This window comes from Gracilinanus agilis, unplaced genomic scaffold (assembly GCF_016433145.1).
Source record: "Gracilinanus agilis isolate LMUSP501 unplaced genomic scaffold, AgileGrace unplaced_scaffold27, whole genome shotgun sequence".
In the NCBI taxonomy this organism is placed as follows: domain Eukaryota; kingdom Metazoa; phylum Chordata; class Mammalia; order Didelphimorphia; family Didelphidae; genus Gracilinanus; species Gracilinanus agilis.
The window spans coordinates 3350-27400 of NW_025359134.1; the positions used below are offsets into that span (position 1 = coordinate 3350).

The 24051-nt window shown below is 52.5% G+C and overlaps 1 protein-coding gene across 1 annotated transcript; it reads left to right on the plus strand.

Annotated features, from left to right (window-relative positions):
- Nucleotides 1-8816: 8816 nt before the first annotated feature.
- On the plus strand, nt 8817-21293 carry PWP1 (PWP1 homolog, endonuclein). Its single transcript, XM_044683609.1, has 15 exons — nt 8817-8934; nt 10374-10432; nt 10733-10899; nt 11524-11609; nt 11830-11926; nt 13551-13661; nt 14047-14177; nt 15174-15247; nt 17206-17302; nt 17891-17952; nt 19124-19235; nt 19979-20069; nt 20343-20464; nt 20678-20783; nt 21150-21293. The coding sequence occupies exons 1-15, from the start codon at nt 8863-8865 to the stop codon at nt 21272-21274; spliced, it is 1512 nt and encodes a 503-aa protein (XP_044539544.1). The 5' UTR covers nt 8817-8862; the 3' UTR covers nt 21275-21293.
- Nucleotides 21294-24051: the final 2758 nt, after the last annotated feature.

Here is a 24051-nt window from a genome sequence, read left to right on the forward strand (position 1 = left end):
GAATAAACTTTTATTAGTCAATGGCATTAGAAAGTGTTTTTACTGATTGTCTGTGGAATCATTTGGGACACGTTTGGGCACGAGTGTTAAGAGTTTGGGGGACAGGTAGATTTCCCCCCACAAAATTAACTGGAGCCAGAAATATGCTCTACCTGTGGGACCCAGGGCTTGTTGCTGCTTGTTTCCACTTGTTTTGCCTGCATTGGAAATACAGGATGTTGCTATGGTAATGACACGAGCCCTGGGCAGGTTTGGGGATGGGTAGAGAAGAAGCACCAGGCTTTGGGGAGGTGGTTTTGTTTGCACTTGGGCGAGACCATAGCTGAAGGCACAATCTTGAACCTCATCAACTAACCAGACTTGATGAGTCAATTCTTTTCTGTAAGCAATCAATTGACTAGTATTTAGTAAACCCCTACTCTGTGCCTGACCCTGGGAACACAAACACAAAGACTAAAAGTATCTCTGCTTCTTGGGAGCTTCTCTTTTATCTGGTCAACTGGGCACTACAATCAAGAGACCCCACTGATTAAACACCTACTGGATGCAGGCTCCTGTGTTAAGTGTTAGGAACACAATGATGGAAAGGCAAGGACCAGCTAAGTGGCTCAGTGGATTGAGAGCCAGGCCTGGAGACAGGATCCTGGTCCTGGGTTCCAGTCTGACCTCAGACACTTCCTAGCTGGGTGACCCTGGGCAAGTCACTTAACCCTATTTCCCCAGTCCTTACTATTCCTCTGCCTTGGAACCCCTTTCAGTGTTGATTCAAAAACAGAAGGTAAGGGTTGAAAAAAAAGGTGGCAAGGCAGCACAGTCCCTTCCCTCCAAGAGCTTACAATCTAGTGGAGGCAATCTAATCAGAGTATCATAGATTTGGAGCTAACGGGCTCTAAAGGCCATCTAGTCCAAACTCAGTATTTTAGAGAACCCAGAAGGCCAGAGAGGGGAAGTTATTTGGCCGAAGTCACACAGTTAGTAAGGGGATTCCAAACTATGTCTTCTATCCCATCACTCCAAACTGACAGATAATGAATATCCAAAGAGGCTTAAGTAGCAAAGGATTGGGGAAAGAAGAGACCCAAGAGCTCTGGGAATTTTGAGGAGCGATCATTTCCAGATGGGGGTCAGGAGGAAGAAGTGACTCCTGAGTTGAGTTTGGCAGGAACAGAAGGATTTTAACAGATAGAAATGAAGAGGGAGGAAGTTCCAGGCATGGAGAAAGTAAAGGGTTCATAAGGACACTCTGAACTAAAAGCCCTCCTTATTTGCTCTTTAAATGGATTAAGGGTAGGGAATGGGGGAATAGACTACAAGCAGTATAGCTCAGTGTTTAAGAGCCCTTGGTCTGGAGTCAGGAGGACCTGAGCTCAAAACCAGACTCAGACACTTCTTAGCTGTGTGACCCTGAGTAAGTCACTTAACCTTTGAATGCCTAGGAAGTAACTAGATGGTTCAGTGGATAGAATGCTGGGCCAAGTCAAGAAGACTTGAATTCAAAGTCAGCCTCAGATACTTCCTAGCTGTGTGATCATGAGCAAGACATCTACCTAATGGATAGTGACCTGCTTTTAGGTGCCAAAATACCTGGATTTGTTACTTGCCCTTAATCAGATATTCCTTTTCTTTTTCTGTATCAGACCCCCTTGAGCAGTTATGTAAAGCTTATTGACTCCTCCTCAGAATAATGTTTTTAAATACATAAAATAAAAATCTACAGGTTTACAAAGGAAACCAAAGGTTTTTTAAAAAATGTAACTTTTTACCATCTAAGTCCACAGGAACCCCCTCCTCAAGATCTTTGGCAGCCTGTGGCTCCCAAGTGAAGAAACCCTGACCTAGAAGAACATACAGAATGGGGATTGAGTCATTTTTCTTTTTTTGGTGAGGTTCATCTAGGTGGCACAATGAATAAAGTACTGGGCCTGTAAGGAGTGCCAGGCCTTAATTCGATTCCAGCTTCAAATACTCAGTAGCTATGTGACCCTAGGTAAGTTACTTAACCCTGTTTGCCTCCGTTTCCTGGTCTGTAAAATGAACTGGAGAAGGAAATGGCAAACCACTCCAGTATCTCTGCCAAGAAAACCCCTGATGGAGTCAGGAAGTATCAGACACGACCGAAAAATGACTGAACAACAAAAAGGTTCAGGTCTGTGATTTCTTTAGTATAGGGAACTCTTGATAAGGAAACTGCATCCATCAAACCTTGCTCTGTAATTTATATTCCTAAAGTGTTGCCCTAGGCCCTGAGGGGTAAATGACCTGCCCAAGATCACACAGCCAAAATACATCCATCCTTCAACTCCTGACTCTGGGACCCAGGTCTCTACTGATCTAGAGCTATTTTCTGATGTTTCCCTTCTAGGACACACCTGCAACTTGTCCTCTTGTCTCAGAGGAGCCAGTGTGTGTGGTAGGCTTAGAAGCTCACACAATCAGCTTCAGTGGTCCTTCGAGACTTTACAAGCTAATCTCATTGCATTTCAATACATAGCTACTACCCTGTCCATCACTGATAAGGACTTCTAGAAGCTGAGAGCAATTTATTATTCTCTTTATCTGCAAAGCCTAGCAAAGAAAGAGGAAATGGCTTTTATTTGCCCAGGGGGGTTTCCTGTTGCTTTTCCTGACCCTCCGAGGCACGGTTCTGTCTTAGCCTCAAGCTGGGATGCCCAAGCTGGGATGCTCAAGCTGGGATGCCCAAGCTGGGATGCTGATGCCCACCCTATTGGCAGAATGGAAGCTAGCCTCCTTCCCCCTCAGGATTCACAGGTCTGGGACTGGGCCACACAAAGAAACCTGAGAACCAGATGGAAAACATTCATTTGGGCAAAGCTTTGGGGGGGTGTAGGGGGTGAGGGGGCACCAGTGGATTCCGGAGAGTCATTTCTGTCCCCATGCACAGCCCCTGGGATTTCTCTCCCTTGGCTGGTGGGGGATTGGTCCCAGTAAGCCAGGGTTTCCCAGTGTGTAGGAGGTTGTCAGGCTTCAGCACCAAGGGGAGTTCCCAAGGGGCACTGCCTGTCTTAGCTGATGATCTGGTGGGAGCTGTTGGCAAGATACCCTTTCCCACGGCACCACTTCAGGTGCCCTCCCTCCTGTGGGCAGTCCATCAATCATCGCATATTTATGGGGTGTCTGCAGTGGGTTAGATCCTGGGCTCCGGGGTGGGGTTGTGAAGACAAACATAAGCCTGGAAAGACAACAACACCGGAGAGTTTATGCAAACAGGACCAAGGAGCCAAGGTCTGTGGCTCTGGGAAGGGAGAGACCGTGGAAGGCTGGGACACTCAAGGAGGACTTCCAGGAAATTTGACTGGGCTTCGAAGGAGCCAGAGAAATGGCTCCTAGATGGAGAGTTGAAAGAGAGCTCAGAGGTCACTTAGGCCATTGTTCAAATGGGGAGACTGAAGCAAGTGACTCTGGGCCATAAATTGGGAGCTGAAAGGGGCCTTTGAGATCATGTAGAACTCCTTCAGTTTGCAGAATGAGGGAACTGAAGAAAGGCGAAGTGATTTAGGATCAGAGCATAATAGATTTCGAGATGGAAAGGTCTTCTAGACCAGCTCCTTTATTTAAAAAAAATTCTTTCCTTCCCACACCTCCCCTCATTGAACAATGTTTAAAGAACACAACAAGCTTTGCCGCAGACATGCACAGTCCAACAAGACAAGTTCTCACATGGGCCATGGCCAAGCATGCATATCTCACTCTGGACTTTAAATCCTTCCCCTCTCTGGCAAGTCTCAACCCCCAGATTTTACAGATGAGGAAACTGAGGCCCACAGAGGTAATAATCCTAGAACATAGATTTAGGGCGGAAAGGGACCTTGTTCAATCATTTCAGTTGTGTCTGACTCTTCATGACCCCATTTGGAATTTTCTTGGCAAAAATACAGGAGTGATTTGCATTTCCTTCTCTGGCTCATTTGATAGATGAGGAAACTAATGTTAAGTTAAGTGACTTGTCCAGGGTCATACAGCTAGTAAGTATCTGAGGCCAGATTTGAACACAGGAAGATGAATCTTCCTGACTCCAGGCCTGATGCTCTGTGCTCTACTAATACCTAGTTGCCAAGGGGACCTTTCAAGTAATCAGGTCCAACCTGGTTCTTCAACCAATGAGCAGGCTGAGATCCTGAGAGGATAAGGAATTTGCCCCAGATCACCAGGGTAGCAAAGGTATGTTTCAAACCCAGGTCTTCTCAGCCCCAATTGAGTCCACTTTCCATTGTGCCATCCTGACCCCTGAGAGATATAATTGAAATCAAGGTCATATAAAAACAAAATATATTTTATTTCTTGTTTATATTTTATAAATACTTTGATTTTCATATTTTATTATTTTCATTCTTGAGAAATACTTTGGTTTGGCACTATATTTTTTTTATAATTTATAAATTCTTTTTTAACTAGAGGGTTAGAGTAAAGGATTTCTAAGGCCCCTGCCAGCTCTAATTCTACTCTGCTAACATATGTGGCATAGGCAGGATTTGAACCCAGACCTTCAGACTCTCATTCAAGTCCAAGTTTCTCTCCATTATACCCCACTGACTTTTCAAATGTGCAAATAAATTTATTTTAGGAACAATGAATTTAAAAAGCATTGCTGGAAAAGAGGACAAAATAACAGGAACATAAGATTTTCAGGCTGGAAGGGCCTATGGATATTGTCCAGTCCAATCCTTCCTTTTACACAGGAGGTAACTGAGGACCAGAGGGGGAAGTGAGTTCCCCTTGGTAGTAGGATCAATAATACTTCATGTTTCCTGGCCCTAATCCAACGTTCTGCTTACTTCCTAAGGCATAGGTCAGACCATATCACTGTCCTCCTCAATAAATTCCAGTGGCTCCCTATCACCTTCAGGATCAAACATAAACTTCTTGGCTTGGCATTCAAACCCCAACCTCACCTGTCCGCCTCTTGCCTTTCTGGTCTTCTTACCTCTTATTCTCCTACATCCTCTATAATCTAGTGTCACCAGTGTGTTGGCTGTTCCATTCACTTTTCATTACCCAACTCATGGCATTTGAATGGCTGTCCCCCTGGATCTGGAATGCTCTCCATCTTCATCTCCACCTTCTGGCTTCTCTGGCTTTCTTTAAGTCTCAACTACAATCCCATCTTCTATAGAAAGCCTTTCCCCACCCTTTTAATTCTAGTGTCTCCCCTCTGCTGAACGCCTCCAACTTACCCTCTCTGTATCCTGTTTGTACATAGTCACTAGAATATTGTGCTAACACATTATATTGTGAGCTCCTCGAGGGCAGGAACCATCCTTTTGTCCTTTCTTTTATCCCTAGAACTCAGCGCAGTGCCTGGCACATAGTAGGGGCTTTCTCCCTTTTCCGGGTTCTCAGAAGCAATCAAGAATTGTAATACATGTCCTGGGACAGCAGGTGGCACTCCTCATCTGTCTTCAATGAACCCCGATATTGTTTTCTGACCTGTCTCCAGACACAGAGGATGCTTTGAGATCGCTATTATTGCCTCACCCTTTTCTCTGGTGATTAGCGTAATGACGCAAATGGTTATAGCCACCCTGTTTAATCTTCCTAAGAAATCAAATTGTTTTGTTTTGTTAAAGGGCGCTACACTTGAGAGTATGAACCATGAATTCTGGCAAGTTTAGTACCTGCGTGACCTTAGTCAAGTCATTTCAGCTCTCAAGGTTTCAGGTTCCTCATCTGTTAACAGAGGTTAGCCTTATGACAATGAAGGTCCCTTCTATTTCTAAGTCTATGATCCTATGAATCTATAAACTAGCCTGACTCTAAAGTTAATCTCTCTGGACCTCAGTTTCCTCCTCTAGAAAATGACAGAATTGGATTTGACGATTCTTCTAACTCTCAGGCTCCCATCCTATGATGCTATCTAGAGTTCCTTCCAGCTCAAAGATTCCTTGAAACACAGATTTCAAAGCACTTAAAAACTTGCAAAATTCCTTAAATACATGTTCTCATTCCCAGTCTTGAAAGTTTTTGAGTTTCTCTATCTACTCTCAGATCTATCACCTGGAAGATGATGAAAGTACTGAATCTCAGTGTCTCCATTGTTGCTCCTGGAGAAAGCCAACAGTTGGAGTTCCTTTAGCTTTTTGATATCATAGGATAATCTTTGTGCTGGCTGGTCTGAATTTTGTCTGTTGGTCAAGGTATGGGTGCCCCCACAACTTAGATATAATAGGATGATAAATTTAAAGGTGGGAAGACCTTGGAAGCCAAAACCCAACCCCCTCATTTTTCAGAAAAGTAACTTGCCAAGATCATACAAGTAGGAAGTAACAGAGAAGAAATTTGAACCCGGGTCTTCCTGATTCCAAGTCTAGCAATCTAGTTATTAGGCCAGGCTGACCCTCTCATAAGTCATTAGACCCTTGGTCCCATTCATTGTCTATTCAATAGTTATACAAAACAGCACATGGAGTCAGGTCCAATCTTCCAATATCTAGAATTAAGTAAGATTGGGAGTCACAGAAAAAAATAATCATTTCCCCACCCAAAGGACTATTCTTTTTTTCCTATTTTATTTTTTCAGTTACATGTAGTAATAATTTTTGACAATTGCTTTTCGACACTTTAGAATTCCCCCTCCCTGAGGCAGTGAATAGTCTGCTATAGGTTATACCTACACTTTCATGTAATAACTATTTCCATATTGCTCATGTCGTGATAGAAGACACATATCACCCATAGAAAATAAAAATAACATGAAGGAAATAAAGTGGCAGATGGCATGCTTTGATCTTCACTTAGATCCCAATAGTGCCTTCTTTGGCTATGGGTAACATTTTCATCATGAATCCCTTGTGGTTATCTCAGAAACTTGCTTTGCTGATAATGGTTCAGTCCTTCACAGTTGGTCACTGTATAATATTTCTGTTATTCTATATACATTGTTCTCCTGGTTCTGCTCACTTCACTTTGCATCAGTTCATGTAAGTCTTCCCAGGTATTTCTGGAATTTCTTATGGCAGAACAGTATTACATTAGAACCACTTGCCATAACTTGTTCATCCATTCTCCAAGTGATAGACATCCCCTCAGTTTCTAATTCTTTGACACTACAGAAAGAGCTGCTAAAAAAAAAATCTCAAAAAATAGATCCTTTTCTTTTGTCTCTGATCTCTTTGGGATATAGACCTAGCAGTAGTATTGCTGGGTCAAAAAGGTATTCATAGTTTCATGGCCCTTTGACCCTAGTTCCATATTGCTCTCCAGAATGGTTGCATCAGTTCACAGTTCTACCAACAGTATATTAGTGTCCCAATTTTCACATGCCTGGGATGGACATCCCATTAATTCATCAACAGGTTGGAGGTCTGCTGGTTACCCTCAGCTTGGTTTAGCCTGCCTGCTGAGACAGTTTTACAGGGTTGTGGCCACTGCACATACTACAACTTTTTGGAGCCATGGGTGAGAGCTGGATACAACGTGGATGAACATCCTTGAAAAAGACCCAGCAAGCCCTCCCTCACACCAGAAGTTCTAGTCTTCTGTGAACAACCCATACTCCCCACCCATGTAAAAGCTTACATTCTTCACAGATCTCATTTCCTGAATGAGAATTTCTTTTTCTGAATGGTGTTTCTCCAAAATTCTATCTTTGGTCCTTTTCTCTCTCCCTTGACAACCTCATTCATGCTCTCTCTTCCCCTCTATGCAGATGGCTGGCAAATGCGTCTTCAGACCCGACTTCTCCCGCACTTTGGAGTGTGAGATCTAGACCTGTGTCCAACTAGCCACGGATCAGCTCCACCTGCACCTGGCACTTCAAAGCCCACGGAGGACAGTGGGATGGCGACGTATTTGGCTCTGAGGCGTTTCCTCCTGTGTAAATGCAGAGGTTGGACTAGCCGGGCGAATGAATGAAGGCTTGCTCCTGTGCAAAGTTCTCTTCTATGTCCTGGGGATACAAATAGCAAAGTAAGGCATCTCCTGCTCTGAGAAGCTCACATGCTAATGTGGAGGGGAAAAGCTGCCAGTCCAATGGAAAAGCCCCAAAGTCTTTAGAGAGCAACATCGAGTAGTTGGTAATGGTACATCTTAGCCATCTCCGAGAGAGAACATATATTTATACACATATATATAATTGAATAGTGCCAAGGACTTTGGGGGCAAGAACTTTTTTAAGTGGTCTCTAAGGTCTCTAGTTCTAAATCTATGACCCTGGGACCTGAGTTTAAATCCTGTTCTGCCTCGCATGACCTCTCTGGGTCTCAGCTTCCCCCTCTGCAAAATGAAGGGAGAAGCAGCCAAGCGACTCAGTGAACTGAGAGCCAGGCTTAGGAACAGGAAGTCTCGGGTTCCAATCTGGCCTCAGACACTTCCTAGCTGGGTGACCCTGGCCAAGTCACTTAACCTCTTTTGTCTAGCCCTTCCAGCTCTTCTGCCTTGGAGCCCACATACAGTATTAATTCTAAGATGGAAGGGAAAGGTTTAAAAATGAGATGAAATGAACTAAAATAAAATAAAATAGTATAAAGGGGTTGGCCTAAATGATCCCTGAGGTCAACTTCCGGCTCTAACGTTAAGAGCCGGATCACCTCCTCAGGCCTCAGTTTCCCCCTCCCGTGCCCCGCCCAGCTCCGGCCCCGCCTCCCTGCGCCTGCGCAGGCTCCACGTGGTGCCCAGCTCCAGCTCCTTTTGCCTCCGCCCCTCCCTGAGAGGCGCCTGACGATGACGCACTATGCGGGAGACAGCTGGCTTCTCATTTTAATGGCGCAGCGGCTGCCCCGTGACTCTCTTGCTCCGCCCTCCTGCCGAGTCTAGTCTCCGTACTGTGACGTCATCAGATCCGCGCCCGGAAGCTACCTCTTCAGTCTCCTTCCCCCGCGTGCAGCCCCTGCATCCCAGAACCGGGCCATGAAGCGCAGCCGGCAAGTGACATGCGTGGCGTGGGTCAGCAAAGGCATCGCCAAGGAGACCCCAGATAAGGTGAACGGCGGGGGCTTGTTAGCGGAGCGGAAGGGAGAGGGGAAGCGCCTGCATAAAGTTCCATCGTACACCTCTCCTCGGAATGTACTCCCTCCTCCTTTCCCTCTTTTAGAACCCCCCAGCTTCCTTAGAAGTTCAGCCCAAGCGCCGCCTCCTGCGCGAAGTTCTCCAGGATCCCCGCCTCCTGTTATACTGTATCTTTTAGATACAAAATATCAAGGCTGGTCCCGCCCTGCGACACTGAGACTCGGACTCCGGAGACCGAACTTGTGCAGGGGGCGGGGTTCGAACGCGGAGCCTCTATGAAGTGGAACCTAAGAGGGGGCCGTGGGACCACCCATGAGCCCCCGGACACTGAAGGAGGTGGAGGAGAGAAGGAAGGGGAGCTCCTGACCCAGAGCAAGAAGGGGCTCCAGAGGCCAGTTAGGCAGGCCAGAGAAGGACCCTGATTCTCGGGAAGGGCCAGTGAGTGCCCAGCATCCCCATGGCCTAACCGCTGGGTCCGGGATCCGAACCGAGAGCCGGTCCGGGCATCCAAACTCAGGTTCTTTGTAACCTCCAAAGCCATGTGGGAGCTCAGAGATGGGAGAAAAACTTGTGAAATGGACCTTCTCCCGACTTCGTTCAAGGCTCTGCTGGGGGCGTCACCTTGGGTGCTGGGACCTGTGTACCTGGAAGGGGCCGGTGCTGGGGCAGGCGGCTCCCGGCTCCCACCTGCTTCACAGGGTGTTCCTGCTCCCATGTACGGCCTGGCTGCTCCCTGAGGGCAGAGAGTGGCTTCAGCAGCAGCCCCAGCCCGCATCCAGGGCCCAACTTGGGATTTTCACTTCGGAGATTTGGGAGAGGTTTGCCATTTCCTTCTCAGGCTCATTTTACAGATGAGGAAACCGAGACAAACAGGGAAGTGACTTGCCCAGGGTCACCCATCTAGTGAATATCTGAGGATGGGTTTGAAGTTTAGCCTTCCTGACTGGAGCCCAGTGCTCTGTATCCCCTGCATTACAGCCAAAAGACACAACAGAGGATCAGGACAGCCACAATAAAGAGGCTCATGAGTCTAGAAGTCTGTATGGCTCACAGTGATTTCCCCACAGAGGCCAGTGCCCAATTGTTCCCAGATTACAGATGAGCACACAGAGCTCTGTGAGGGGAAGTGACTTGACCAGAGTCAAGGTGGGGTTCAAACTGGGATCTTCCAGCCCTCTTGTCCCTGAGCTGCCTTAAGAGATAGTTCAACCTCCAGGTTTACCAGAGGAAAATGAGGCCCAGGGAGACTGGGGGACAAGAGGGAACAGCCAGGTTGCAGAATGGCATTAGGAAGGGAAGTGAGGGCTGGACGCAGGCCCGCCACTGTCCAAGTCCTCTTTGGAACGACCTGGAGCCCTGCTGGTAAGGCTTCTGCTCCCGAGCCTTCTGAAATGCCTTCTGTGTCTCTGTAGGTAGAGCTCGACAAGGACGAGGTGAAGCGGCTCATTGATGAAGCGAAGGAGAAAATAAGGTGAGCACTTCCAGGGCCGCGGCCTCTGCCCTGGGTGCCCGCCTGGGCCCTGCATCCCAGTCTGTCCCGTCTCCCTCTGCCCTGATGGCTCACTGTGAGCCCTGGGGGGGCAGCAAGGCCTCCCTGCCTTAGAATTTGTTTGGGGTTAGGTATCAAGTGATAACATATGTATAACTCAATGGAATTGTTCATCAGCTCAGGGAGGGAGACAATAGGAATCATGTATCCAAGGGAAAATATTTAAAAATAAATAAATTTTAAAAAAATATGTTCCTGCCTGACACTCCCGTCTTCCCCCAGAGCCCTGGACAGCGGTGACGACGATGACGAAGGGGATGCCGCAGGGGACGATGCAGGCCCTGCCCCTGTCCGGGCTCAGGCAGGGGAGCCCCCCTCAGAGGGGCACCCAGAGGACGATGAGCTTGCCGAATACGAGATGGACAAATACGATGACGAGGAGGAAGCAGGTAAGGCAGCTCTCTTTCCCCGCCCCTCACCCTCATGCTCCCGGGGTTCCTGAGCTCTGTTCAAGGGTTCTCACTGCTTGCCTTGGCCACACACACCTCCAAGCCTGAGGTGCTGCTCTGTGACCCAGAACCCACAAGAAGCAAGACTTCCTCCTAGAACACCCCCCAGCCCCGTGCTAGGCTGTGTAGTCTCCACCGAGAGGTAGACAGGCCTCAAGCCTTGGCCAGCACGCATCAGAGGGAGGGTTTGGACTCAAGCCCTCTGCTTCCAAATTCCTGGTTTGGGGCCGACGTGCGTTACCCGTGGCCTCCCACTGCCCAGCCCTTACCTCTCTCCTGCCTTGGAACCAGTGCTAGCGGCAGGTGTGAGATAGAAGGTAAAGTCAGGGGAGATGCAGAGGGAGAGTGCTTCCTACGTACCAAGCATGCCGAGTGCTGGGGATACAGAAAAGCCCAGCATTCCTCTCCCCTCTGGAGGCTCGCATGCTTACAGGAGAGATGAAACCCAAATGAGCAGTAGACAGTGGGCAGGGGCAGGGAGGCCAGCTCTGAGGCTTTTTGGCCCCTTGGGTGTGTTCCCAACAGGTGCCAGTCTGTCCCTTCTCTTGTGTGTTCTCATTCTAGGTGCTGAGGCTCTCAGAGAGTCTCTCCTGGGGCTCACAGTCTATGGGAATAATGATGAAGACCCCTACGTTACCCTTAAAAACACAGTAAGTGCCATCCTCATACTTCCTAGCTGAGTGACCCTGGGCAAGTCACTGTCTCCCATTGCCCGGCCCTTTCCCGTCTTCTGCCTTGCCCAGTACAGCAGTGGTTCTAAGGCAGAGGGTCAGGGTTCTGAAGTCCCCTGAGCACTAAGAGACCCCCGTGTCGTCCCTGGGATGCCTCCGGCCACTCACACGCTTCTCTTGGCCCCTCTCTGTCCGTCAGGAGCAGTATGAACATGAGGATTTCCTGATTAAGCCTGGTGACAATCTCATCGTTTGTGGCCGGGCGGAAGACGACCAGTGCAGCCTGGAGATCCATGGTGAGTGAGCAGAGGAGGCCGTGGGGTTGTAGGCCCTGTCACGGTGGCCTCTCTGGACAGCCCCTTTTGGGCCCGCATGTGGCTTGGCTGGAGGATTGTCCTGGAGGCTCATTAGGGAGACGTTGCTGGTCTCTTCCTGTGGGAGCTCAAGGTTGCAGATGTAGAGTAGAAACAGCGTCAGAGGTCATCAGGGCCAGCACCTCCTCCTCTCCCCTCCTGCCCACCCACTCAGTTTCATAATGGGAAAACCTGAGCAGTCTGCCCAAGGACAGCAGCTAGGAAGGTCAGGATTGGAACCCAGAATCTCTTTCCCCTAAATTGGACTGACTTTGTCTTTTCCGAAGAACCTTTCTTTGACCCCTTTTTGTCATTCAGTCATTTCCATTTGGGCTTTTCTTGACCAAGATCCTGGAGTGGCTGGCCAGTTCTTCCTCCAGCTTATTTTACAGATGGGGAAACTGAAGCAAACAGGGCAGTAACTTGTCCAGAGTCACCCCTCCAGGAAGTGTTCCAGGCCTGGCACTCTATCCACCGCACCTCCTAGTTGCCCTCCTTTGGCTCTAGAATCCAATATTAGATTCAAGCCATGGGGAAGTATATGGTTGTGAGACCTGGTTCTGGCATTTTTTAGCTTTGGGACCCAGGGCGAGGCCCTCAGCATCTCAGAGCCTCGAGTTCCCCCCCAGGTAGAAATGGGTGCTCTAATGCTCGAATCGCCCCCGTCCCAGGATTGCCAGGTCTGGGCTGCTTTGGCGGCATCCCAAGCCAGCTGGCTCACTGCCCTCCCTGTCCCTTGGGGCAGTCATTGGACCCGAGGTTTAGAGCCAGAGGCCCTCCGGCCCAACAGATACAGATGAGGAAACTGAGGCCTCGGGAAGGGGAGGGACTGGCCCCAGGCCACACAGTGTGTCAGAGACAGGATTTGAACCCATGTCCACTGCCTCTGGAAGCACTGCCCCTGTCCCACCCCGCCACGCCATGGGGGCACGACAAAGGTCTGTAAGGAGAGTGCCGAGTGGCGTCCCTGGGACAAGTCTAGGCACAGACCAGCAGAAGCCTGGATGGGGGACCTTGAAAGGCGCCCCTTTGTGAGAATGGTGGCAGCATCTCAGAATCCCGACGATGGCAAACATTCATGGAAGTCCTCGTAGTTTACCCAAATAGCATCTCCCAACCCTGGGAGGTGGTCGTGTCTCTTACCCCCAGGATGGATGAGGACACCGAGGCAAACAGAGTGGAAGGGACTTGGGGTCCCTGCCAGGAAGTGTCTGAGGCAGGATTCGAATGCAAGTCTCCATCTTCAGGCCCAGCAGGCACTGTGTCCTCAGGGTCTTCCTTTCCCATTGCTGTGAGGAATGCCGTGTGGAGGGCACACACACCAGCCAGGGTTCATAGACCGCTCTGCTCCCCACAGCACCAGGGTTTCCAGCCCCTTTTTTCCAGTAGGGGAAATGGAGACCCAGAGTACAGTGACTTGGCCAGGGTCACTGAGAAAGTGTCAGAGGCAGAACTCGACTCCCTGACGTCTTGTGAGGCTCCGGTGGTCCCCTTGGTATCCAGCTGGGGCTCCGCTGCGGGAGGCCTCGGGCTCAGGGCCCTCCAGCTCATGCCCTGCTTCTCTCAGTTTATAACCAGGAGGAGGACTCGTTCTACGTGCATCACGACATCATCCTGTGTGCGTACCCGCTCAGCGTGGAGTGGCTGAACTTTGATCCGAGCCCTGACGAGGCCCCTGGTAAGGTGCACCTTTGCCCTGCCCTAGCCCTGAGGGGTCCTGTCTGTGGGCTTGGGGGAAGGGGCATTGGAGTGGGGCTTGGCCAGTGCCAGGGCCCTGTCTGGAGCCAGCCTGAGCAGCAGCGTGTGTAGGGCCCCGAGAGACCGGGCTCCTTCTGAAGAGATGCTAAGGCCTAGAGCACCATCGCCCACAGAGACGGGCTCTGGGTGCAGGTCTGGCTCCAAGCCGAGGCACAGGCAAAGTCTGGGACCCAGAGAAAGACCGCCAGGCCCCGAGGCTTCCCCACACTCACCCCCAGGCAGTGCACGGGGCCAGTGCAGAAGGTGTGGGACATCAGCAGCACCGTCCTGGGCCTTTAACTGGCACGTTCTCTGCCCTCTCGCAGGAAACTATGTGGCCGTGGGCACCATGTCCCCCGTGATCGAAGTGTGGGACCTCGATATTGTGGACTCTTTAGAGCCAGTGTTCTCCCTTGGGAGCAAATCTGGGAAGAAGAAGAAGAAGAAAGGGAAAAAGGTAAAGAGGAATGTTTCAAGCCCCAAGAGGATGGCAGGAAGACTGGCACAGCCCTAGGAGCTGTCCTTGGTGCAGCCAGGCATTATCAAGGGAACTCGAGGAGCAGCCTCTGTCCTCTGCGTGCCTCTCCTAGGCAGGGGCCTCCTTCACCTCTGACAGCTGTTCAAGTGGGCACAGGCCACCTCCTCTGGTATTCTGAATCCCTGCTCAGGCCTTAGAGTGAGTGGTCAGGGGTCACCCCCACCCCCTTGGCTGGCGTGGCTCCTGGTTCCTATGGTGGACAATAGATGGTTGTGGGATGCTACATGTGTCCCATCCTGACCCAAGGAGACAGGGCAGCTCTAGGCTCGAATGGAAAACTCCATCTTTGCTGGGAGATGTGGCCTCCTGCTGGGCTTAGAGTTGGAGGGGACGTTGGACATTCTTTGGTGCCGCCGCTTCCATTTCACAGCAGTGAGAAACAGGCCCAAGAGGTTAAGTGAACTGTCTGAGGTCACACCTGGACGCTTAGCCCTTTAAAGTTTATAAAGTGCTTTCTACACAGCCTCACTTCAACATCAGACACCCCCCTGGAGGAGGGATCACAGGTTTCATCCCCATTTTACAGATGAGGAACTAAGACTTGGAGGTGCAGTGACTTATCTCAGATCACACTGGTCATGTGTCAGAGATGGGTTCTGTCCCAAGTTCTCTTACCCCAAATCCAAAATATAGCCCTTTGGAATGAGGAGGCAGACCAAACTGGATCCTTGCTGCCTTTAGCCTTCTAAGCAAACTTCCTTATTTGCAGCCAAAAGACTTAATTATCATTAGAAACGGTTGAAACCCAGGTCCTGGGTTCACATCTGGCCTGGGACACTTTTCTAGCTATTTGACCCTGGGCAAGTCACTTAATCCCCATTGCCTAGATCTTAGCACTCCTATTGATCCTAAGAGGAAGTTGAGGGTTTAAAAATAAAAAGAAAAATAATAATCAAAGATCACTACCTGTTATAGAGCCAAACAGCTGAAGAGACGCCAGAAGGACACACGGATGCTGTTCTCGATCTTTCATGGAATAAGTTAATCAGGTAAAAACGTTTTTAAATCGCTGGCCTGGATGAGTCATTTTCCCAGTTAATAGTGTTTCCGCTTCTCAGCGTCATACTCACAAAGGGTTTCTCATCCCTACGGAGAGTCTCCAGACCACGCTTGCTCGTGCCACCCCGGCTGCCCCCGACTCTCACGCACGCACCCTCCTGGCAGAGCGTGGCTGCTGGGGCCGGCTCCCCCAAGGCCTGTCTCTTCTCCATCCTCGCACTCCTCACTGCCTCATGAGCAGGCTTCTTAGCAGCCTTTTGTACCCACAGTCATTCGTTGTTAATCACGTGGCTGCTCTGCCCGGCAGTGTGTGGGGTCTCTGGGGGCTGCGAGCTCTGCGTGCCTGCCCGCACCTAGAGGGCAGCAAGGGCTGGGAGCCCAGCAGACCACCAGAGAGAGTCTGCTGAGAAATCACAGGTGGTCACAGTGCAAGTCAGAGGAGAGGAACAAGTCAGTTACTTCTTAGCCATTTTTAGCTTCTTTTCCCAGCCTGGTCTGGCAGTGAACAAGGGTGTCTGCTTTCCCAGAATCCTCTCTAACAGGGAGGTTTCCCCATCCATCTTTTTCTGGCTTTGCTATGTTGATGGATGTGGCATGATTCCTCAGAATTGTTTTGTTTTAAGCTGATGAGTGGTTTTGAACAAGTTTTTTCACATGGTTGTCAGTAGTTTGTATTTCTTCTTTTGAAACCTGCTTGTTCACATTCTCCAACCAGACTTGCCACGGAGCACTGGTTTGATTTTACACTTACACCTAAATCTACATCTCCTTGTTCCTGAAGCCATCTCGCTATGTCAATAATTTATATTTCCATTTAACTCCATTCTGTTCAAATTCCACCAACGGTAGCCCCAAGGTTTGTCATTGTCTCTAGAGTTAATTTCCTTTTCTTTATTAGAAGGGCCTGGAAAAGGAGCCATGGCCCTAGGCACAAGCTCTGGGTCTCATTGCCTCTTTGGGGCATTAGGAGGCCTGATAACTTTCGGGCATTAATAGTTGTTGAAAGAAAGAGTGGATTAATGGATTTTTTGTGGGTTCTAGAGCAAGGGAATTGATTTCCACTAAAATTCTTGCCTTCATAAAGTGCCTGCTCTCGTGCTACTATCAGAAACTTCCTATGAGGGCTTTTCTTGGGGAGTTCATGTTTAATTAAAGTAGAGAAGTGTCTATAGCAATCAGGTTGGAGAAGATGCCTTGCCACCCAACAGTTAAATGATTGGTGGTCATCGTACCGATGTGAGCGCCTGTCGTATCTGTGGCAGTGTCGGTGGTTTCAAACACCCATGACTAAAACATGAGCTCAGAACGTCAGCTCCCTGCAGCTTAGCCAACAGGAATAGCAAATGTAATCAAAATAATTGAGTACGACCCTAGGACAAGAGAGACCTCCCTAGCCATGGACACAGGCTGACATAAGTCCCTGAAGTCGGTCACATCAGCTCAGCTATACTGGAGTGACCCAGAGAAGGGACCCCCCACCCCCCGACCCCCGCTACATTTCCGTCATAACAACAATGATTTCCAGTAACTAATCTTTTATTTTTTTAAACCCTCACCTTCCATCTTAGAATCAATACTATGTATCGGTTCCAAGACAGAAGAGCAATATGGGCTAATGGGGTTTATGCGACTTGCCCAGGGACATACCGCTAGACATTTGTCTGAGGCCAGATTTGAACCCAGGACCTCCCATCTCCAGGCCTGGCTCTCAATCCACTGAGCCATCTAGCTGCCCCCCCCAAGTAACTAGGCCAAAGTACCACTCCCTGAGATGACTTAATCCCATCTTGTCTTTATTTTAACTGTATTCTTTTAGTGTTCTAGGTTGAAAGTGTAGGTCTTGGTTCCTAGGGGAAGCCTATTAAAGCTCTCTCTTCTGCTAGTCCCACATACTCCCTCTGGGTTCCAGGAAGGTCACTTGCTCTGTTTTCTTCGCCCCTTTTTCCAGAAACGTGCTGGCCAGTGCGTCTGCCGACGGCACCGTAATCCTCTGGGACATGTCTCTGGGGAAGCCCGCGGCCAACCTGACCCTGCACACAGACAAGGTATTTGGTCTGGGGCTGCAGAAAATAGCCCGTCTGTTCTCCGTAGACAAATCCCCTCCGTGTCACACGTGTTCAGGCCCCAAGACGGGCGTCCTTGAGCCGCTGGAAGACGTAGGCGGGTGTTTGTCCTGCGATCCTCAGGGGGCCCTCCTAACGCCAGTTTGTCCTCGGGGGCGGGAGGCACCGACAGGAAGCGTTTATCAAGGGTCTCCCCTTCCAGGCAGGGGATTTCGGTACCTAGACGGTGTGTGGCTCGTCGTGGTTGAAAGGCTGGGCACGGACCTCCTCTTTTTTAAAGCTTTGTTTCATTTTCACAGAATTTTCATTTCAATTACGGCAAGCTGCCGCTTGTCATAGCAAACGATAAAAGAAAGGGAAAAACCCAGTTCGGCAAAATGAGCCGCTGCCTGAGCTTGGGCATGTGTGCGGCGCCCCCCACCCCGAGCCCCCCGGAAGGAGGGAGATGCGCTTCTTCACCCCCCCTTCAGGCCAGGCTCAGCCTTCGGCGTCACTGAGGGCTCGGTTGGGGATGGTCTCCTTTCTCGAGCCACGGCCCACCGTTCCGGATTGTTGTGTGCCCCCTTTCAGGTCCAAACGCTGCAGTTCCATCCGTTTGAGCCACAGACCCTCATCTCGGGATCCTACGACAAGTAAGCGGCGGCCCCTGGGAGGCTCGTCTGGTGGGTTGTGGGGTTTGAGGGAAGCAGAGCCAGCCGTGCAGCCGTGCCGGGCAGGAGCAGCGCCCCGGGGCTCCCGGAGGGGCCACCCTCACTTGCAGATGCCCAGGAGCCAGGTGTGCGGTTCACTCAGCAGAACGGCCAGTGCAGGGCAGCTCTGCCGCGAGAGGCTGGGCGCGTGCCGTCAGCTGCTCCCCCGTGAGCAGGGCCCTCCGTGCCCGCCCTTCTGGGCAGAACCCCCGGAGAGGTTTGCTTGTAGGAAGCGGGCTTCCTTTCCTCTCGGTTCTGGTGGTGCCCTAAAAACAGCAGGAGGGACGCTTCGGGCTTTAAGAAACCCTTTAGTAAACTTGTAGTTTCTGAACTCGAGATCTAGGGAAAGCAGTCATGGGCCCGCAGCTGAGAAAGACATAAGCACCATCTGTTCCAGCTTCTTCCTTTTACACATGGGGAAACCGAGGCCTAGAGAGGTCAACTGCTTTGCCCAAAGTTACACAGGTCGTGACCAGGAGAGTTGAGACTTGAACCCAGGCCTTCCAACTCCAGGTGAGCTGGCATTTATAGAGGCCTTTGGATCCTCATCATCACCCTGAGAGGTGGCTGCTGTTCTAATTCCCTTTTGACAGGTGAGGAAACTGAGGCAGGCAGACAGCCGTGACTCGCCCAGGGCCATACAGCTAGTTGTATGTGTATCCCTTGCCCTGCCTGAGTGGCAGGAAGGCTTATGCCAACAGGGCACTTGGCAGCTTTCAGACACCGGGCCATCCCTTTTACAGTCGAGGAGTCTGCTGGTTTGCCCAGCTGCACAGGTCTGATAGGAGTTTAGGAATAAGGCCTTGGTCCGAGATGCCAAGGGCAGTGTTGTGTACCTGGTGTGGTACCCGTGGGGCCCCGATGCCCAACGAGGCGGCTGACATGGGCTGGCCAGCTCTTAGCCCTTCGGGGCTGGGGCTCCCTGGGGAGGGAGGACACGAAGAGGAGCCCCTGGCCTCCTCCCTGCCTCCCAGCCTCCGGAGAGCGTGTTTGCCCTCCTCTCGTGGGGGACCCTCAGGAGAGAGTGAAGGGAGCTTGGAAGGCCAGCCTAGGGCTCTCGCCAGGACCCTGGGCACCACAAAGCACCCCTCACTCCCTCTCCTTGGCCCTGCAGGTCTGTGGCCTTGTACGACTGCCGGAGTCCCCAGGAGAACCACCGCCTCTGGAAGTTCAGCGGGCAGGTGGAGAGGGTGACGTGGAATCACTTTTCTCCCTGCAACTTCTTGGTAAGGACCGTGACTCTTGCCGCCTGGGCACACGGGCTGGGGGCCTGCCTGGGAAAGGAGCCTCGGCCCTCCCAGCCCCGAAGGTCTGCCAGGAGGGCCCAGGGCTGGCACTCACGGCGGACGGGGCACAGTCACACGCAGGAAGGGGCTGGCCCGGGGACCGGCCGCCTGAGGCCTTGCACGGCAGAGTTCCCTGGCAGGAGTGGGAGGCACTGAGCTCTTGTCCCGTCCTTCCCTTCCAGTTCAGGGAGATAAAGCGGGGGCACACGCCGCCCTCGGGTGGCCAGCTCGAGTGAGAGCAGCACAAGGGGGTGAGGAGGCCGGGGAGGGAGGGAGCCTGCGCCAGGCCCACCTCCGTCGCCCCTCTGGGGAGCTGGGCCTTCGGGGTTCACAGCTACGGAATGTGCCTGGAGGGCGGGCCCGGATTCTCTCGTTGCCCCGGTGCCATGACGAGGGCGCTGCCAGTCATCGAACGCCTTCACCTCGGCAGTGTTTGACCCTCACAAGTGCCCTGCCGAGAGCCACGCCGCTTCCCCACACGGAGAAGCCCCGAGTTCAGATCCCACCTCGGCCGCTTACTGGCCGTGACCCTGGGGAGGCCCTTGGCCCGTTGGCCTCGAAATGACAAAAAGCCGATTAAGCAGCCTGCGGCAGGTCATTCATGAAGGTGGCCTCCGGCTCCTGCCTCCCGGGCTCCCTCGGCTGACCGCGGGCCCCCCTCAGCCCTCGTGCTCTCTCCCCAGGCCAGCACGGAGGACGGCTTTGTGTACAACCTGGACGCACGTTCAAATAAGCCGATCTTTACTCTCAAGGCACACGATGAAGAAGTTTCTGGTGGGTACAAGTGATTCCTTCCTTTCTAACTCCTCTTCCGTCTTAGACTCAGTTCTGGGTATCGGCTCTGAGGCCGAAAAGTGGGAAAGGCTACAAAATGGAGATCAGGTGACTCGCCCAGGGTCACCTCGCTAGGAAGGGTCTGAGGCTGGATCTGAACCCAGGACCTCCCATCTCTATGAGCTGGCCGGCTGTCCCCCGTCGAATATATGTTTAGAGGACACAGACGTCCGACTTGGAGCCCAGCAAAGCCCATCTTGCCTTCCTCTCTAGGACTTGAGCTGAGCAGTCAGGTGAAGGGCTGCCTCGTGACCACTTCATCGGACAAGTATGTCAAGATTTGGGACATATTAGGAGACAAGCCGAGTCTGGTCCACTCCAGAGAAATGAAAATGGTGAGAAGCTCCCGGTGCCGTCTGTGCTTCAGCTCTTCCTGTCCCGTCACCCTTGTCCGGAGGGGGCCGGCCGGCCCCTCTCACCCAGGCCCCACCGCCGAGGGCGAGCCTGGCCTCAGGGCGGTCCTCGCCGCGGGGTCGCAGGATGGGGGGGGCCGAGGGGCCGGGGCGGGGGGCTGCCCGTTCCTGACCCCTGTCGCTCCCCTCCTGCAGGGCATCCTGTTCTGTACCTCCTGCTGCCCAGACTTGCCTTTTATCTATGCATTTGGGGGTCAGAGAGAAGGGCTGCGGGTCTGGGACATCGGCGCCATCTCTTCAGGTAAGGCTCCCCGTGGTCCCGCCTGGGGTCCTGACCAGAGGGTGCGGGCACGGCCCCTGAGGGGCGGCCGGCCGGCCTGGCGCGTGGCCTCGTCCCCATGAGAGCCAGTCCTGGAGGGCCCCCAGCCGGGGTGGGTCAGGGGCACGACTAGGCCTCGGCCGGCCATGGGCCCCTCAGAGCTGCTCCCCTTCACGGGGCGCTCCCTGAGTCGTGTGAGCAGCGCTTGTGAGCCCCTCGAGTGGTCGTCATCACCATACTGGGGTCCTCTCCGAGCGGCGGGCCCAGGGAGGCGGCGGGGCGCCGTCCCCCCACGAGCAGCGCCCCCACAGGGGGAGGCACCCGCACACCCTCTCGCTTCCTTTTCAGTGAATGAAGTTTTTGGCCATCGAGAGCAGCTGATCGTCTCCAATCCTTCCCGCTCGCTGGTCAGCGGCTCGCTCAGCCTCGCGGGGAGGGACAGCGGCGACTCGGAGACGGCCATGGAAGCTTAATAAACCCTCGTCATCTCTCCTGGCGTGTCCGTCCCTCACTGCCTCGGCCGTGCTGGGGAGACGGGCGGGGGCGGGGCCGAGCGTCCCTGCCGGGGTGAGCGCTGAGGGATGGTATGGGGGGCTGACAGGCGGCGCCCCAGCAGAGATGTTGTCGGGGCTCCTGTGAGGTGGGGGCTGCCCCATCTCTGCGCCCCCCACCACCACCCCCAGCCCTGTGAGGCAGAGATCGCAGGCTGAGGATAAAATGGAAGCGTCCCGGAGGCTGGCCTGGAGCCGCAGAGATGGACCCTGACCCGCCGTGCCCCCGGCAGCTCACTTCTCTGCCTGCCCTCCCGGGCCCCCACGGGGATGGGGGTACACAGCCTCTGTGGGGGGATTGTATGGGGCGAGGATCGGCTGGGGAGGCCCCGGGCACGAGGCTGCCGTGTGCCGTGTGCCGTGCACGTGTCAGCCGCTCTGCTTCTGAGCACGGGTTTGCCAGGCAAGAGGTTCCCCAAACCCAAGACTTCTTGGACCCAGGGCCACCTCAGCCCTCCCCCTCACTTTATAGCAGGAGAAACTGAGGCCCACAGTGGGGGAGGGACTTAGAAACATCGATTCAGAGCTGGAGATCTTGGGGGTCGTCTGGTCTGAAACCCTCATTTTTCAGATGAGGTGGCTGAGGCTCAGGAGATGGAGGGACCAGGCCAAGGCCTAGGAAGAAAGCATCCGAGGTGGGATTTGAACTCGGGTCCTCTGACTCCAGGGTCAGTGCTCTTGCCATTTTACGGATGCCTTTGGTCAGCTGTTCCTCCAGCCCCGACGCCCTTCTGATGGAAACCCCTCAGTGCCTGGTGCCCCGGGTTCCTAGAGCCACCCCACAGCCGCCATAAGGCCCACCCCTTGTCCCAGAGCAGCGATGGCGAACCTTTTAGCCTGACTGCCCAGACCAACCCTCTCACTTGCATGTGAGCCCCCCGCCTTGCCCCAGGCAGGGGAGAGAGGCCGAGCTCCCGCTGGGCTGCTGGGCAGAGGGGCCGGGGGTGAGAGAAATGTCCTTGGGGGCTGAGGGGGGGGGGCAGCCCCTCCGGCACCCGTGCCACGGGCTCGCCAGCACGGTCCTAGAAGCTCTGTTTGTGAAGGGCCCTGCCCTGGCTCGCATGTGTGTCCCCAGCACGCGGTGAGCACTTCGGTGCTTCCTCCCTCCCTCCCTCCTTCCATCATCTGACCACACGGGCCACATTCTACCCGCCTTCTTCTGGGGCTGCCCTTGGTTTCTCGCTCCTCACTAGGGCTTAGCTTCCTCCCCGTGACCCGCCCCTCGCCATGCCCTCGGCCGCTTGGCCTTCTGTTCCATGTTCTCTGGCTCTGCCTCGTTTCTCCCCAAGATCCCTTTGAAGGCCTTCTTCGTGCGCGTTCTTCAGTAGGCGCACGGGCTTGTCTCCAACTCCATCCATCTGCTAAACCAAGGAGAAGAGAACATTTTGCTGGCAATTCACTTAATTAGACTTATCTACCAGAATATTCCCTCTCACTTGTTTAGAAATGAATGGACTTCACAGCTCTGCATTGAGAGGGCCTTCTTTGCAGACCATCGCAGCTCGTGGCCTGGAGGAGTCATAAAGCATATTGTGTAGCGGGTCTGCTCGGCCCGGCCCGGCCCGGCCCATCAAGCCACAGCCCTTTAGTCCTGGGCGTGTGACCAGTCCTCACTGCTGCTGAATAGCCTCCCTCGGTGCGAGGCATGGCCGGGTCGCTCTTCTGTGCCTCAGTTTCCTCACCTGCCGAAGAAGAGGCTGAAGCAGGTGATTTCCAGGCTCTTCACTCTTGAGATGCTCCCCCGCATTTATTGGTAGGACTGTTGAGTCATGGTGGGTTGAGCTGTCCGCGATCCCAACCAATTAACCAGTGTTAGCACTGCTTTATGGACCCTGAAATCAGGACGTCAGCACGCAGGGCCCACGTTAGGGTGCTGGGTAGCACAGTGGTGAGAGTGCCGGGTCTGGAGTCAGGATGACTTGACTTCCTAACCTTAAAACTGGCCTCAGGGACTTCCTCGCTGTGTGACCCTGAGCAAGGCACTTCATCCTGTTTGCCTCAGTTTCCTCATCTGTCAAGTGAGCTGGAGCAGGAAATGGCAAACTAAGCCAGTGTCTTTTTTAACCCTTGCCTTCCATCTTGAAATCAATACTAAACGTTGTTCCAAGGCAGAAGAATAGTCAGGGCTAGGCAACGGGGGTTAAGGGACTTGCCCAGGGTCACACAGCAAGGATGCATCTGAGGTCAGATTCAAACTCGGGATCTCCCATCTCTAGGCCTGAGTATCCACGGAGCCACCCAATCTGCCAAGAAAACCCCTAAATGGGGTCACAAAAATCAGATGTGACTGAAAATGACCAAACAACAACAAAGGGCCTAAATTGGTGCTTCTTTATGACCATGCTGTATACATGCATGTATCTCAAGTTAATTCAATGAATTGACCCATTACCCGTCTCTCGGCCACAAAACTTAACTTTTCCCCTAAAAATCCCAGCAGCAACAAAATCACCTCGGTTTTGATGCTCCCGTTATTTGTTTTCTAAATGTTCTTCTATCTGGGCCAGTTCCTAAAAAGCCCCTAACGGCATATTCCAAGATTATCTTTGGGGCTTGTGAATAATTTATTTTTCACACTCGGCTGCCAGTCTGCCCATACCGATTCAATGCAATGGGCCACGAAAGCGTTCTCTGCTCGTAAGAGAGCCGCCCCGCCATCCCCCTGCAGTGCACAGGTCCTCGCCCATCGCGCGGTCCAC